The following is an 18,599-nucleotide window of genomic DNA, read 5'->3' as shown; positions in this document are numbered from 1 at the left end:
GCATAAGTGTAATGCTAGGGTTTTTGTATTGGAGCAGCTGTCTCGACATGGGAGACATCATGGTTGACTCCAAAACCCATCCCTATCTCACCACAAATAGGAACGTTATATCAGGGACATTTATCAGGGGCATTGCTTACCTCTGGGGGTCCCCACAGTGAAATTGTGATGGTGTCCGCTCCTCTGTTGGTACTTATTTATGCTAATGATTACCCACCTCCTCTTGCTCAGGCTTCAGTTCCTTTTGCCTTTGAGCAAAATGTAATGTTGGTGCCATGGAATACCGGTTTGTCTACATGGCAGTCTGGGGTTTTGGCATCAAAATACGCACAGCAGGGAACTCCTTAATCTTCCTTCTGAATATGTACATCACAGATAAGAGCCAGGCCCCGAAGCAGCACTGGTGGCTACACGGGGCCCAGCAGCTGGGAAGACCATTCTACTGTAGCTGCTACTTTATAAATTGCATCATTAGGCTGAAAGACTGTGTTTACTCTTTATAACACATGCTAATTACTGTCCCATTCACAATCACTTCATGTACTGTATATATGCTATTATATTATCAGCCTCTTTACACCCCACCCTCTCTCTATTGCCACTTTACAGACTAGTGTTAAGAGGGAGTACTGTAAATATGAAACGTCTGTGTACTTATGTTTTGGAAGAACCTATAGTGTATGATTTGTAGAGCTATGTAAATTAATTTGTCACATTTTCAATGATTCTTATCATCTTTTAACTGCTATTTATTCTCAATACAGCCGCTAACATATATCTTCTCACTATCTTAATCTCTCCTCTTGTCTCCTTCCCTGAAGTCTCTGGTGAATTTCCATATATGGGTGCGTAAAAAAGTTTCTCAGAGCCTGACATTTTTCAGCGATTTATACACATGATTGACTCATTGTCTTTCATTATTTTTTCCACCATCCCTAACATTATCATCATTTAACAATATATTATATTCTGCAATAATTTACAATGATCTGGCATTTGCTAAGAGCAAGCCAGTGAATGTGTAATCATTATGACATCTGGATATACTGTATGTACTTAGACTACGTAAAAGGGGCACAAAGAAAAAGGGGGTGCAGGTACAGATTACACAATCCCGTGGCTCTGCAGGGGCCGGGAGTGTAGGGGAGGCCCAGCAATGCTGCAATCATGACTACATACATGCACAAAAGAAAAATATATCATATCGATGATATTCACATAAGTGGTCAATGGTTTCACCTGCGCATGCGTCGAAGATCGTGAAAAACTCACACAGCGCATGCGTCAAATGGTGTGTTTGTACAAAGCTGCAGTATCGATTGAGACGCATGGACTCAGAAATGTATTGAAAATGTAATGGGAGGTGGCTGTACATGAGCACAGAGATGGTTCGTCTTGTGGGCATGTCGCAGAACTTGTTGGGGGCTCAGGCGCACAATCCCATACATTGGGGCCCTTTCTCTGCCCACGTCTAAAGATGCAGCAAGCGGTATTATGTTGTAGATTGCAGTTGTTAAATTTGCTTGTTGATGAAAATACACTGACTCAGGCCTTGTTCTTGTGTTGTGTTTTACTCACAAGTGTTTACATTTAAGTGGCCACAACAAGAAATCGTATTTGAAAATACATATAGCCTTTGGGATCATTGCGACTTATAACTAAAGCAGGGAAATGGCACTGATGATCCCATTTGAATGTATATATTTCTGATTTTTTTTTCTACTTCTACAGATATGTCCACATACATCTCACTTCCTTGCGCGTTAAACAACCCTTGTACTCGCGCCATGCCGTGGAGTGACTCTGTAGCGCCAAGCATTGTTTCGTGCAACTTTCTACCTTCAAATGCATCTTATTCGCACAGCGATGCAAATTAGGCGCACACGCAACTTCTGGTTAAAATGATATGCAGCATGCCTATATTCTATGTGTGACTGCGGGTGTATGTGCATGCGAAATGATACGCTACAGTGTCACAGCCGCTGACACTGTAATGCATGCAGATATAACCGCAGTCACACACCGAATATAAGCATTCGGCATATCTTTTTACTCAACAGAAGTTGCGTGTGCGTCCTATTCGCTTTGCTTTGCAAATAAGAAACATTTGAAGTTAAGTTGCACGAAAAGACCCTCGGCGCTCACGCGTCATGTTTAACGGGACTTTTAGCGCATGGAAGTAAGATGTATGTGGACACACCTGTACATAATGTGGGTAATAGATGCGACCAGGGAGATTACTAGACTCTTTAGGCAATCAGGGAGATTGTTACTATTTCAGGGAGTCTCCCTGACATTCAGGGAGAGTTGGCAAGTATGGTGTAACTGCTTTATGCATGTCCTGTTCTTCCCACTTTCCAGGTGCTATGGAGCATTGTGGCGCCTCACACATTAATGACAATAATAATTTCCTTAGTCATGATGTTTAATACAGAATAAGGTGTATAATTGGAAGGATGGCCAAGTGTGAGGTGATAATAGACAGTATACAGTAGTTGTGATCACTGGGACCAGTGTTATAATCCCAGTCCTAGACTGAGCACTTATATACTGTATGTACCCATTGTAGGTGGACTACTTGGTATGCATAAGTGATACAAATGTGGGTACAAGAAAATTTTTGTGATGTGCTTGGTAGTTGGCAATGCGGGAGAGCGGGTATTAATTACCTGGGTCCATGCTTCTTAGAAGGGCATGGCGGGGGTCCGGGACGGACGCCTCCTTGCCTCCCTCTTACCTGTCAGCAGCCAAGCACACACTGGGAAACCAAGGAGACTGCTATTGCTGAGCAGCAGCAGCAGGCTCCTCTCCTCTGCCTGTGGGGGGGAAGCGATCACCCTTTCCAGCTTGCCACCACCATTACAACATACATAAACATTTACAAAAGTAATAGGTACTAAAAATATTACTGGTTACCCTATACAGATGTGACCGCATCTATCCTCCGTGCGCTTCAAGTAGCGCCACACATAACGCGGGAGCTCAGTGTGACTCTGTAGCGCTGAGCGTCTTTTCGTGCATCTTTTTACCTTCATATGCGTCTTATTCACACAACGATGCATCTAGATAGCACAAGCAGCTTCTGCTGATTAAAATGATCTGTAGCATGCCTGTAGGTGCCACTCAAAATATCTTTGAATGGCACTAATACTGAAGGTGCGTACATACAACGATGTAAGTAATGAACGATTTTCGTTGACCGATTTTTGTTCAGTTTTTCCCTTGAAAAAGTGAACGAAAATCGTTTTACAAAGTAGTTGGTTTTACTTTACATAATAAATGATTTTCTGTGTTGAAGGAAAAATGTTGCAACTTCTAATGAAAATCGTTCAGTTGGCCAGTCTGACTGAACTACAATCGACAAACGTGAATGCGCATGAACGCTAATCGTTTATCGTTTTACACTGAACGATTTTTTGAATGATAACGACTTCGTTATAGTTAAATCGTTCAAAAAATCGTTGTGTGTGTATGTGTACTGGGTTCCTGAACTTACCTCTTAATTTATGATTGCCATCACCTGTGTTGAACTAGTTAATTTATAAGAAAGGTGTTTAAGTGCAGGTGATGGCAATCGTAAAATTAAGACGCAAGTCCAAGAACAGAGCATTTTGTCCCTCCTGGAATGGGTTATGTTTGTAGACATGCTAAGGGTTGCCTACACGTATGATACTTCATTGAAATACTATACTGTGTGTGGATTGGATACTGTGCCATTCACTACTAACAGTATCAAGCCTCATCTCTGTGTGAACCAGGTGTAGCACTGCAACCTATGCAAAATGTTTCTTTTGTTGCCTGCATTGTCCAACTCTGCATGTACCCCATAAAAGGGAGGGTGTTTATCACAGTATTATATACAGCACCCTCCTGGTGTAAAACCTGGAGCATGTGTGATCCTTGCGGAGCTGGACAGATCTTGAGATGCTTCCAGCTCTGCAACCTATGCAAAATGCATGGGGGGGGGGGTACATTTTATGCCTGCAGTTTTTTGGTGCAAGATGCAACAAACCCCCTATGTGCTCACTGTTTTTTTGAAAAACTTTCAGTGACACCATACAGCCAGCTTGTAGTACACTGGCTCAATATCTACCAACCTTTCCCTTTTATGAATCAAGGGGGTGATTCAGCTTAGGACGGAATTGCAAAGCTGCACGCAAGCTATAGATATAATGTATGCAATTCCATCCTTGCTAATATGCAAATGCAACAGGAGGCGTATGACATCCCCTGCTGCATTTGCGATCCCAGCACTGTGACCGAGCTGGGATCACCATCGTGTCCATCGGTGGATGGCGCCGGGTTGCCGGCCAGCTGAGTAAGCCTCCGCTTAATCAGGCTGGTTGGCTTGCGAGGCTCCATGGTCGCAGCCCCTGGCCTTGCTACTTCCGGAGAACAGGGCCGTCCCTTAAATGCCTCTGCCTGTTAATTAGGCATAGCAGGGGCTGCGTGCGATGACACAGGACCCATTCTGCACAATCACGATAATCGGGAATCTGCGTTCAGCATTGCACGTTAGCCCCAAAGATACTACTCAATAGGTTGTGGCAGTTGGGTGGCATGTAGCTCTAAATAATTGTCTCATATTAGTATCATGCGACACCAGCAGCTATATTGAATAATGCCTGATACATTTATGGCACAGAGAGGATCACAGTCGTACACCTTTTTCTTAAGAATATTAAATGTACATTGCAATTTGTAATGTTTTCAGACAGTACTATTAATCATTGTTTTTGTTTGTTAAATTAATTGTCATTTGCATATTAACTGCACATTAGTTAGGTAACATGCCTTTAGCCTTATGCTGATGTGTTTTCATCTTCTTTTTCACCCAGAAAAGATGTTCTCCGATTTTTGGATGCAGAGCGAGACGTGTCTGTAGTTAAAAGCAGTTTCAAGCCGGGAGATGTAATTCATTATGTGCTGGATAGACGCCGCACTCTAAATATATCACAGAATCTGCACAGTCTTTTGCCTGAAGTATCACCGATGAAGAGCCGCCGGTTTCAGACCTGTGCAGTCGTGGGTAATTCTGGAATCCTCCTTAACAGTGGATGTGGCAAGGAGATAGACAGCCATGACTTTGTAATAAGGTGAGCCACTGTCTGTTGCTAGAGATTATTGCTTAATATGTGTCATGGGGGCTTATCAGTCTCAAAGTCGTGAATTGATTGGAGCTGTGAGTAGTTGCAGTGATCTATTTAGTAATAGTGTGTCTCCTTCAAGAGTGGTTTGTTGCATTTTATGAGGGGTATTCAATATGAAAGGTTAACTTCCCTGGCGACGTTATCGTTTCATATCGGAGTTTTTTTCTGCGTAAAGGTATGGTGCGCGCTCGCGCTTATCCCCATATTCAAAATAAAATTAACAAAAGCGGGAACTCCGAAGTTGGATTTGCGTAAAGTTACGAATTTTTCCTTAAAATAATTGTAAGACACTATGGGTACCCCCGTTTTAGCCTTTAATTGAAAGTCGGGGATTTAAATAGCCGCAGCAGGTGTTTTTTTTCTGACATTGAAGAAGTGATGCAGAAGAGCACTTAGGTTATTTTTTTCGTTTTTTTAAGTGGTCCCATCAAATTTGGGGTACATGAAAATGGGTACTAACATATTTTGGTGTCCCTAAAGTCATTTTTTAAAAATTCTGCATTTGTGCACCTGCCGCTATAATTCTATTCTGGAAAACATTTGCCGCATACTTGCAGAATAGCCCTGAACCTATTTGCCTATTGTTTAACAATTTTTTCCCATTTTTTTTTTTTTTGCACCCCAATTTTTAAATGCATTTTTTGGGGTGTCCCTATTTTTTTTAAAATATTTTTTTTAAGCCTGCACCCCTGAACCCCAATTCTGCACTTTTTTTCGGCACCTATTCAATGGTGAACAGTTATCACCGTTTTTTATCAAAGACTTTTCAAAACTGCGATAAGTCTTTGAAATTGAATACGTTGTAAAACTAAAACAAGTGATATTAACGCAAAAAACTATGTTATCGCACCCATATTGAATACCCCTATTAAAGTTGTTTTAGATTGTTATTATTTAAATAATATAGTAGTTAGTAATATATTGGATGCGACATGTTAGCAATTTGTATCTAAGGGGTCTATTCATCATCACTTAGGGCCTTATTTATCAGTGAGTTTTATCATTCACAACGAGTGATAAAACGCGCTGTGTATGATAAATGGTGCTAAAGCCAATCCGCTCCCAACTGTCAATTTTCACACATATGACAGTTGGGAGCTGATAGGCTGGAGCACCATTTATCATAGATAAGAGGTTTTATCACTCGCTGTGAATGATAAAACTCGTTGATAAATAAGGCCCATAATTTAAAATTTTTTAACTGCGGTGGCCAGTGGGGTCAGAGGACAGGCAGCAGGGTTGACATGGGGACAAGCGGGTGGTGCGGGAGGGACTCCTCCGACTTCTCTTCTGCTGCTTCACTGTCTCTTCTCAGGAGGACTGGCAACATGTGGCGTGGTCCAATGAGTCACAGCTCTAGTTGTTACAGGCTGATGGTAGGGTTCGGGTGTGGTGCAGACCCCAAGAGGCCATGGACACCAGTTGGCAACAAGGCACTGTGCAGGCTGGTGGTGGTTCCATAATGGTGTTGGGTGTGTTCATGTGGCAAGGATTGGGTCTGCTGGTCCACCTGAACACGTCATTGACTGGTAACCGATACACTGCATTGCTTGATGACCATTTGCAGCCCGTTATGGACTTTATGACCCCCACAACAATGGAATATTCCAACAGGATAATGCACTGTTTCATCGGTCCCAAGTTGTCCAGAATTGGTTCGAGGAGCATTCCGGTGAGTTCCGACGAATGGTGTAGCCACCACATACATCTGGCATGAACCCAATTGAGCTTTTATGGGACGTGGTGGAGAGGTCCATTCACACCCAAGGTCCTGCACTTATAAATATCAGGGATTTGTGGGAAGCTATCCAGACGGCATGGATCAACATCTCTCCAGAGATCTTCTGTTTCATTTGTGGAATCGATGCCACGTCAAGTTGCTGTACTTCGCCGGGCTAGAGAGGGTCCTATACTATACTAGGCACTGCCCTGTAATAGGTGTAAAATATACTCCTCCTAACACATCTACGCACATACAGTAAATGCTGATCTACATGAGCCGCATTTGCATGTACATTTAACTCCCTAGCTAAACTTTGCCCAAGTGCGAACCCCCCCTGCCAAACACCTTCCACATCTTTGGCCATAACATTTGATACAGGCATAATGCATTTCACTCTGCAAAAGTAATCTCGGGCCAAATTTGGCGCTATAATAATAATTGCAGCCATATAAATCACACCAACTACCTCTTGGGTATGTACAGATATGTCATCTTACCCCTTTTCTTTTTTTGCTTCATTTGGCACGAGATACTTGGCACGGCTAAGACACTTTGAATAAAGTAACAGATTAAAGTAGCAAATTTTAAGAACACTCACAGGGCGTGGCAGAGTCCATGGCATGGCAAAATGGGTCATATGGCTAGATTTTAGGAAAGGTGTATGTGGGCACATCTGTATCTGGCACCAGCATAACAATTAAACGGAGGGCTCCATCATTAAGTGGGGGACAAACTTATACTGCTATCCTAGTGCATAAGAATTTTATTGAAGACATGACTGAGAGACTGACTCTTAACAAAAGTGTGACAGCCTGGCAGCAAGCCTTCACCTGCTGTCCCCAATACTTCTTATTCTGTGCTATTCCCTGTAGTGCATGGACTACATGGAAAGGCATGAACAGTATGTGGGAGAATTTTGGAGCTAGTGGCTTCTCTATAATGGGTGCAGGGTGTGCAGTGTATTTGTTAATATACTCTTGTTTGTGAAATTATTTTTTATTTTTAATACTGCTCTATGTACATGTACAGGTTGAGTCTCCCATATCCAAATATTCCGAAATATGGAATATTCCAAAATACGGAATATTTTTAGCTTGACTGAGCTAATGAAACCTTTGATTTTTGATGGTTCAATGTACACAAACTTTGTTTAAGGCACAAAATAATAAAAAAAAAAGTATAATTGACCTATAGGCTGTGTGTATAAGGTGTATATGAAACATAAATACATTTCATGTATGTACACAAACTTAGGCCCTGATCCAGATCCGGACGCTTTGACAGAGCGCTAGCTCTGAATCAGGGCCGGGCTATTTTTTTTTTTCTATAGCGGCCTCCTGGCTGCTCGCATAGCTGTGGGTGACCACCCACAGCTGTAGCGAACGGCCAGGAAGATGGTCGCGATGGTCAAGACCATCGCGACCATCGGGCTTGCGACGAGACCCTTGTGGTAGATACATAAACATCCATTGTTCTCTCTCTGGGGAGACCATATTGATCAACTTCAAAGTATATGAAGAGACCCCACCACAGATTATGGAAGATCTTATTACGGTTCAGATAAGCTCTTAATGATCTGTTATCAGGTACAAGACCACTCGCTACGCGTTCATATCATATCACAGTGAAATACAGGACTGTGAAGTCAGAATTCTGGAGTATGACAATTTTTGGTGGAGTCGCATTTGGTAGAAAGTGCCAACTCTGACTCCAGCTTCAAAATATAATCTGTACTAATAATGCTGGTACAGCAAGGGAGGGGGTTTACGACATTGTGCATTAGTTCCTGGAGAATATGTAACAGTGAAATAATGTATCGCATTTATTGAATTACACTACTGTCATATATTCTCCTGTAAATAATAAGTATTCAGTTACTTGTTGGTAGAAGTGGTCACTCTATACAGTTGACATTTATGAAGAATTTGGAATGTAGTAAAAAAAAAAGGCATATAGGGGTATTCAATATGGGAGCGATAACATTGTTTTTGCGTTAATATTGCACTTATGACGTCATTATCGCAGGTTTTAGTTTTACACCGTGTTCAATTTCAAAGACATCGCAGTTTTGAAAAGTCTTTGATAAAAAAACGGTGATAACTGTTCACCATTGAATAGGTGTCGAAAAAAAGTGCAGAATTGGGGTTTAGGGGTGCAGGCTTAAAAAAAATAGCCTGCACCGCCTGGGAATGGCATTTAAAAAAGAACTGTGTCAAAAAAAGTTTTTTAAAAAAATAGGGACACCCCAAAAAATTTATTTAAAAATTGGGGTGAAAAAAATGATTAACAATAGGGAAATAGGTTCAGGGCTATTCTGCAAGTATGCGGCAGATGTTTTCAAGAATAGATTTATAGCGGCAGGTGCACAAATGCAGAATTTTTAAAAACTTACTTTAGGGACATCAAAATATGCTAGTACCCATTTTCATGTACCCCAAATTTGATGGGACCACTTAAAAAAACGAAAAAAGTGCTCTTCTGCATCACTTCTTCAATGTCAGAAAAAACACTTGCTGCAGCTATTTAAATCCCCCACTTTCATTTAAAGGCTAAAACGGGGGTACCCATAGTGATCAACCATGTTTTTACAACTTTAGGGGGGTCTTACAATTTTTTTAAGGAAAAATTCGTAACTTTAAGCAAATCCAACTTCGGAGGCTCCCGTTTTCGTTAATTTTATATTGAATACAGGGATAAGCGGGCTCGCGTCCGATACTTTAACGCAGGTAAAAACTCCGATATGAAACGTTAACTTCGACAGTGAAGTTAACGTTTCATATTGAATACCCCTCATAGTAATCAAAGCTTTGAAGTACCGACTCCACAGCCCCAGGGTCATAACTAGGGGTGTGCGTCCGGTGCTGAGGCAAACAGAGAGAAGGGCTCTTTGGATTTTAATTTGCAGGCTTTTATATGCCCTTATAGAGTTTTTCACCAGTTGGTGTGCACTTGAAGAAATGAAAATATGCACAAAAGCTTAAGGGAGATGTTAAACATTTGTTGAGTGGATAATAAAGTTGCAGTCACGTTACAGTGGGAAGATTTTTCTTTTTCCACTGGTTTCTGTAAAATAGACTTTTTCTGCTGGATTCAAAGTGATTTGCATTTGTCTCTGGAGTTTGGAGTTGTTGGCTTTCAGACCCAACCGATGACTTTCATCTGTATTTAAGAATCTGTAAAAGCAAATGATTTAGCCCTGGTCTATGGCGCTAACAACTTTACTTTGAGACTGTAGGGAAATTATAACCGAGGATGAACATAAGTTAGTAATAGTGCATTATACAGATGTGTCCTCTTACATCCTTGCCGTTCATGCTACAAACGTGCGCACGCATCGCGCCATGAGGTTACCCGCATCAGACTACCCTATGTCGTGCACCGCGATCGCACCATGCAGTCTTATGGTGTCACGAGTACGAAAGCAGTGCGTGTGTATCTGTTCACGGACGCACGCCTCGCGCCATGCATGGTGCGAGTTGCCACGTATGCAGCAAAGAATGTAGCAGGTCACATCTGTATTTTAACCAATTTTTACTTGATATATTAACAAACTTCCTTGTACTGGTATAATAACTGGGAAGTGTATACACCATTTTAAATGTACATGTCATCCAGTTTTAAAAACAGGGCAAAATACTGCGTTTTAAATTTAATATTCAGTTATTAACACAATATTCTTGGTGGCATTGACACTGTTTTCCTATGCCTAGTTCTTCCTTTTAAAGTGTCAGACATTTTTTCAATTGCGTAGTTAGATTAGCAGTTATTGGTGTACAATGGAAACACTTGTCTCATTCAGAGCCAATGGGCTGAAAGCTGGCTGACTTCCTGCAGTTATATGTTGTCACAGCATACTTGTCTACCTTTCCTATTCGGCCGAGAGCCTCCCAAAAATCGTGTGCCGCTCCCGGCACCCTGGAAAGGCATGTAAGCCTCCCGGGGGCCGTCTACCCATACAGCAGCTCCACTACGTGGCGGTGACGTGAAATGCGCTGAATCGCTTCATCGTGGCCTCGCCCAATACTTCACAATGCTGAAAATCTCTGCTTTGTGTATCGGGCAGGACCAAAATGACATGATTCCATGTCCCTGCCTCCATTGCCGGTAGTGTCTCCGGCCACGCCCTGTCTACCGCGCCATGCCCCCCTGCTTGTCCGACCTGGCTGCCCCCTCCTGGAGACTATATACCATTTCAGGGCCTGTCTCACATTAGTATATGGCCACGATATCTGCGTTTCTCCCCTATGAAGGAACAGACAAAATGTTGGGCTGGCGGATGCGGCAGCGCATACACTGCTAGTTGCAGCCGATCAATGTTCGGATCTATCGGACAAGCTGGACAATTTTACATATCCGACAGACCGATAATTAATGATCAGTTGCAGCAATACACTGTTCAAGTATCGGTCCTATCAGGTGATTATCGTCAGATCGGGCCAATAATTGGACAGTTTATGCCCAGTTTTAGTGGTCAGGTTTTCCACTGGCTTTTAAAATTAATTTGTGAGGCTAGAACTGGTTTGTAGCGTACAATGTTATGGGAATTTGCACTGCGCTTGCACTGTATATGAATGTACGCAAATGCATCCATGTTAAGTCATAGACAACTTGTACTCATCAAAATATTTGACTGAAGATGCGGAAATCAGCATGTAAAGAGGTGTTCTCCCTTAACTGTGGGCCATGCAGACCACCATGTAAGCGAATATACACGTCTGTTAGGCATACTTACCAACTCTCCATGAATGTCAGGGAGACTCCCTGACATAGTAGCAATCTCCCTGATTGCACCTTATCCCCATTATGTTGCTGTTCTATACTTGGGAAAAAATAAATAAAATATATATACATTCAGTTGAGATGATCAGAGCCATTTCCCTGCATTGGTTATAAGGCACAGCGATGTATCAGTGTATTCATCAACATGTAGATCTAACTGAGCAACAACTGCTGCTTTGGGGCTCAATTACATTTGAATGTAGGTCAACTTTATGACACGCCTCTGTAGCGGAACAGTACACGTCCATTTTAATGCTGTGCTCATATGTGTAACTTTCACAATTACCTGAAATGTTTTTTTTCAGACGTATCCAAGTATGCTGTTAGGAGGTCTATCTTTTGTATCTAGTATAGCGTAGGGGTGGGAACACACTGACGATGATGACTTGTAGCCATCCTGGCGCATTTTCTATCCATGCAGATTTCTCGATTTATGTGCTGAAATAAACTGTTTATCTAAAGCTGTTTCTTCTGAATAATTTATCATTGTAATGCACCCTAACTAAAGGTGGATAAAAAGTTACAGCACTCTGGTGCATAAAAGAGCCTCCTAAACATCCCTTACCTTGCTTTAATGAAAACATTGTGCAGTGCCTACCTGTGAAGGGAGTGGACAGATTGAATGTCCCTCCTCATCTAATCTCATATTTGCTGCTAGCACTGAGTGACCTCCCTTTCCTTCTGCTGCAGTCATTAGTACCCAAAGTTTGCTGCTCTGTGCATAGAATAAGATGATGATCTACCAATTTACACCTATTTGGTAATTTAACAAAATCTTAGAATTTGCAGTGTGGAAAAAAAAAAAAGCGGAAATTAGTGCTGCCTCCTGATCTGGATCTTTCACGCAGACCCTGGCAATGAAAGTGTTATATGTTTAACAAAAAAAAACCTGACACATGCAGATATCAGGCCATGTTATCTTCTGCGGAACAGTTGTATTATAGTAGATGATGAAGCAAGAGATGACTGCATTGGCATTTGAATAGTGAAAACTCTTCAGCGTGGTTTTCATTCTTTTCATTGTAGTCCGCATTGGTGATTATGTGTCCTCAGCGCTGACTTTCCCTAGGGAGAACGCTGGGGTCGTAAAACAAATTTCAGTCAGAAAATATCTTGACATTCTTGAAGAAAATGTACTTTGCAAATAGCACAATTACAGTGGGCAGTTTCCTACGCTCTTATTCAAGCACCTCCTAGTGATCAACTTTAAGACAAGACTTTAAGATGTGAACCAGAATAAATGTCATGTGCATACGTACTGTGGGCCTGATTCAGCAAGGATCACAGTTGCTAATACTCACGCAATCGGTCGATTGTTGCGTGCTGTGTATGCATCGCAGTGCGCTTGCACGAACTAGCAATAGCGATGGGAACTGCTATTGCAGAGGCTACGCAGACCCAGAGCAGAGTGATTGAAAGGAAGTGTGGTTTGTTGGTGGTGCCGGAGGGGGGGGTGGTCGGGCAAACGCAGGTGTGCCAGTGTACTGCAACGTTGTTGCATGGGCATGCATAAATTATTCACTGCAATGCCAGATGCCTCCTGGGGTCTTATAGCGTACGCAGAAGTTAGCAGTTCCTGAGTGAGGTCTGACCTGCCTTAACTGTGCGTATGGGTCCGATGTTACTGATTGTTTCGCTATGTTGCCCTCGTATATGGATATGAGTAAGGGGAAGTGGGCATCCTCATGTTAGGCTGTGGCGATTGCAATCCAAATGTAAACATTTACATATCACTGCTGATATTCGCATTGTGTTGTGTGCGTATAAGCAGAATAGCGATCCATGCTGAATCAGGCCCTGTGTATTATTAGAAAAGCAATAAAACATATATAGGCGCTATGGATGCTCAAAATCCACAGTTAATCTCTATATGGATACGTGTCAAAATTAGATATCTTTTTCCATATAGAGTATGTTCTAAAAAAATTCATACACTTTATTCACAACCATAAAAACGCTTCACATTAGGGAATAATCCCAAATAGCCAAAAAACATGTATGTTGCCAAGCTGTCAAGGTAATTTTGGGTAATCTTCCTTGTGTTATCATACTATGGATTAGCAAGGATGCTACAATTACAGCCCTGAGGAAAAATACTATGGGATTTGAAACGCGTCACAAGGAAGATTACTCCAAATTACCTTGACAGCTGATGAAAAGGAACCAATGGTGACTGCAGGCATCTAATTTCCATCTGAGGGACGGAGTGGAGATATCCGGAGCTCCCCTGTTATATGCTTTTACCATTGCTCTTAATCTGGAGCTTCCAAGTTACGGGTACACAGAGCACTTTTAGGAGGATTGTATATGCACCTATTTTATTCAGTGTTAGCAAATATCCATTCTTTAGATCATTGGATGATTTTCCTTGCACATTATAAATACTTCTCTCAATATTCCACCATATTTCCAATTTGCTCAAAAACAAAATTTTGTCTTTTATTCTTATTTTGCCATTACATTGTGAGCACAGATGCGTAGGATGCCATCTTTGGTATGGCATATAGGACACCTCAGAAGTTAATAGATAAACGACAAGCAACATACAAAATCAATAAATAATATACATGTATGCAAAATATACATAAAATGCATTATTTAAAAATCTATTCATTTTGAAATGCTTAGGGATAGAATGGCTCTCCAACTTATTTTTAATTGCCCTAGCATGTTCCTGAATCTGCAGTTTTAATGGTCGTTTAGTTTTGCCCACATATTTTAATCCATAGGGACATTCTAATAAATAAAGTACAGACATACTGTTTCAAGCCATAAACTCTTTGATCATATAGCTTTTGGTATTCATGGTGTTCTCAAAAGATTTAGAATTACCATGTGTGAATTTATATACAGTATACTACATTGTCCACATTTGAAAAAATTTGTAATCGTAAAATGATTGCTTTCTGTCGATTTTTAAATTTAAGCACACCTCTCAATACAGTTCATCAAGAAAGTATTCACAGTGCTTCACTTTTTCCACATTTTGTTATGTTACAGTCTTATTCCAAAATGGAATAAATTCATTTTTGTTCTCAAAATTCTACACACAATACCCCACAATGACAACGTGTAAAAAGATTTTTTGAGATTTTTGCAAATTTTATAAAAAAATAACACACCTATCTTTGGGCAGTTTTGCCCATTCCTCTTTGCAGCACCTCTTAAACTTCATCAGGTTGGATGGGAAGTGTTTTTTTGTGGAACTAATCCCCTTTTCATGTATGATGGATGTATATAAAGATTGGACATCTATAGTTGCTTGTGCAAAATATTCCTGCCATTGCATATCTTTTATATGGCGCCACAAGTGTTCTGCAGCGCCTTACAACGTACATAAACAAATAGGTTAATTTACAGTGACTTACAGTACAGTACTATAAAATACAGGACATGGATGATATATATTGCTACATTTGTGACCATAACACCCAGATAAGCAACAATACAAAGCAACCAAGTGTTAGGTGCCCTAGTAGAGAGTAAGAAGTAGATGAAAGTAGAGTAAGGAGAAGCACAAGAGGGTAGAGGGCCCTGCTCATAAGAGCTTACATTCTAAAGGGGAGGGACAAACAAACAGGTGTGACACAGATGGGGTAGGCAGGGAGGAAGGAGTATGTAGCAGCAAGTTAAGATGAGAGATGAAAGGCTTTGATGAAATAGTGGTTGGGAGCAGCGCTGGCAAAATCTTGGAGTCCCGCCTCCAAGAGGAAGTAATCAATTGGCATGAGAAGTGGCGTGCATTTGTTGAACGAAGAGGGCAGACAGGAGAGTGAAGGGAGATGAAATCTGAGATGTAAATGGGAGAGGAATGGCTGAGTGAGTGTGAGAACCTTAATTTGGGTTCTGAAAGGGAAAGGGAGCCAGTGGAGAGCTTGTAGGAGAGGGGAGGCAGATGCAGAGTGTTTTGAGAGGAAGATGAGCCGAGCAGCAGCATTGAGGACAGACTGGAGAGGGGAGAGAAGGGAGTTGGGGAGGCCAGATAGGAGGAGGTTACAGTAGTCCAATCTGGAGATGACCAGTGAGTGTATGAGGGTTTTAGTGGCATCCTGGGTGAGAAAGAGTCTAATCTTGGAAATATTTTTAAGATGAAAATGACAGGACTGCAAGAGATTCTGGATATGTGGTTTGAAGGAAAGGGAGGAGTCCAGGATAACTCCAAGACAGCGCACTTTGGGGCTAGAGGAGATAGTTGTGCCATCAATTGATAAAGAAATAGTGGGAAGTGTGGTTATGTTGGTGGGTGGAAAAATGATTAGCTCAGTCTTAGACATATTAAGTTTAAGAAATCGCTGGGACATCCAGGATGAAATGGCAGAGAGACAGTTGGAGACACGAGTGAGGAGAGAGGCGGAGAGGTCAGGGGAGAAAAGGTAGATCTGAGTATCATCAGCATAGAGATGATATTGGAGGTCAAAAGAGCTGATGATGTATAGAACCAATACAGATTTTAACCGGAAAAATTGATGTGTAACTGTTTGGATTATTGTTGAAAAATCTTTGCAAATAAGCCTTTAGTGAGCTAAGAGTAAATTACATTTAATAAGGCAACAGTAAATTTTAAGCAGATAAAGAACATGGTGAAAGAGGGGGGCTATGTGGTACTGTTATCTTTAAACAATATTATTTGTAGATCAAGAAACAGCTTCATGATCAGAAACAGGAGATTAAGGGCTCTATTCAACATGTTAATTATCAGGGTCCTATAATTAACGTTCCTACCTGACGCAATCGCTGGAGCAATTCATCATTGCTCTGGCGCGAGACAGTTGATCCTTTTGGATAGTGAAACTACAGATCACGCATGCGCACAAGAGTCCCGGCGTCTGGCAGAGATGGACAGGGGCGAAGGAAGATGCCGGATGCTCCTTATAAGTGCCCACAAGACTCTGCACCTTGTGGGCACTTAGAAGGACAAACGCAGAGACCTGGACTTTGTTTTAGAGGTATGCAGTTTTCTTGGATGCAGGTATCAGTCCAAACCTCTACCTGTTAACTAAAGGCTACCGCATTTTATCCTCTGTTTTTCCATTACATCGATCATTGACTTTGGACTCTATTGTCAATATCCATAATATTTTATTGAGATTATATTTGATTGTTCTCACAATTTTTATCACCTTGGAATAAAGGATTATTGTTGTGTACATGGGATTTATGCAAGTTTGTGATCAAGTATAAAGATACCTTGATGTGCGGATCCCCACCTGTATTTATGCGAGTTGGGTACGCCCCATCATTAGCCCTTCTTGAGTGACACATGGTGAAATATATATCAAGTAAAGAAACCATTATATATAATTACATCACACTTTCTAAGTGCGTTTTTGGTACGTTTTATATTTAATACTTTAGCGATGGCGAGGCTCCTTTTCTTCTAATTTACCCTCTGGATTATAGGAGTATCATAACTACTTTCCCTTTCCAGAATACACAAGGGGAATTTATCCTAAGTTTCGGCAGTACTTCACATTTGTTTTCCTTTTTTGTTTATTTTGCATATCCTTGTTGATGCCTTGGAGTTACCATTCATGAGAGGTAGGACTTATGATGACAGCCTGTGGGATATTGCAAATGGTTTGATGTTGGACTGTCTTGTTTTGACTTATTTGTTTTATTTTACTTTTACTATATTTGTTAATCTGTATCGCCTTTGATCCTTTCCTGATATCATTTTATCCAAACCCTGTTTCATCTATTTGGTAAGAGAAAATATATCAACATATTTCCTCTTACAATTTTGTTCCTAGTTCACTTCCACAGTCCCTGACTATCTGCAGTATTCATACAATGCACCATGTCCGTGCATAACCCTACTTTGTCCAGTCTGGCCTCCTCTACCCACTTAGCGCACTTAGCAGATTTCTTGGGCCGCTGCTGAGCAATGAGCATATCCAGTTTTTGCTGCCACTGTGTTAACCCTGAAGAAATGCTACTCTCTGTAGTGCTGGACAAGGCAACATCAACATATGTTCTGGGACTTATTCAATTTTCCATTGTAAGTAGCCTGACATACAGGGTCTGAGCGCAGTCGACCTAGTGTATTATTGATACCCCTTTTCTTCTATTGGTCTGTATATCCAAAGGAAAGACAAACCTCTATGATTAGCAGCTCACCCGACCACAACCTTGGTGCGCAAGTGCAACTTGTAAATAAATTAATAATAGCAAAGCAGACATACAGTACTCACAGATTCTAGAAGGCTTCAGGAGGAGATGTACTGAGACTTGGAGGGAGATAAAGTGGAGTGAGACACATTTAGAAGCTGATTGCTTGGTATTTTGTCTCTCTACACTTTATCTCTCTCTAAGGCCTGATACATCTACCCCCCAGAGTCTTCATATTCTCGACTGCAGGCACTGAATACCAATCAAATCGATCCAAAGCATTGCGACCAACTTCAAAACTGCTAGGAGTTAAACTTGAATCTGAAACAGCTGAGGTGTTACGAAGATGATCTTTAGAAACCAAAAACAGGGGAGAGGGAAGAAGTAGCTGGAACTGCCGGTGGTGATGTAAAATGAGGTGAAATGCTATTGGCTGAAGAAGCCCTAAACCGAGCATCTCGTTGCAGCGTAAGACTGCAGCATGGCATAGCTCAGGGATAAAAGTTTGGAAAAGAAGGGGGCAAAGAAGAAATGACAGTAAAAAGATGGGTTAGTAAAAGTAGAGTGCTCATAAAGGAACTAATAATGCTTACAATGTAAAGCGCAACGGAATAATGCTTACAATTGTAAAGCGCAACGGAATATGCTGTGCTATATAAGAAACTGTTAATAAATAAAATAAATAAATAATAATGTGAAGTAACAGGAGACATAAAAGGTGAAGCAAAAGAAAAGTAATGAGAAGAAAAAGGATAACTAAAAGGAGGTAAAGATCCAGAAGACCATGTAGGCTGTACAGAAGATGAGGACAAGTAGAAGAGCGTGCAGAAGGAGATGCA

General features: G+C 41.2%; 1 protein-coding gene across 1 annotated transcript in view; it reads left to right on the top strand.

The window, feature by feature from the left end:
• ST8SIA4 (ST8 alpha-N-acetyl-neuraminide alpha-2,8-sialyltransferase 4) overlaps positions 1 to 18,599 on the top strand; it is a 228,446-nt gene that overhangs the window by 85,113 nt on the left and 124,734 nt on the right. Inside the window, exon 3 of the mRNA XM_088444620.1 lies at positions 4,839 to 5,096. Within this exon, the coding sequence (XP_088300746.1) occupies positions 4,839 to 5,096 (258 nt within the window). The remainder of the gene's footprint in view (positions 1 to 4,838; positions 5,097 to 18,599) is intronic.

This window comes from Taudactylus pleione, unplaced genomic scaffold (assembly GCF_031769625.1).
Source record: "Taudactylus pleione unplaced genomic scaffold, aTauple2 ptg000370l, whole genome shotgun sequence".
In the NCBI taxonomy this organism is placed as follows: Eukaryota; Metazoa; Chordata; class Amphibia; order Anura; family Myobatrachidae; genus Taudactylus; species Taudactylus pleione.
Note: the sequence above shows the minus strand (reverse complement) of the source record. Positions and strands in the feature narration are given on the sequence as shown.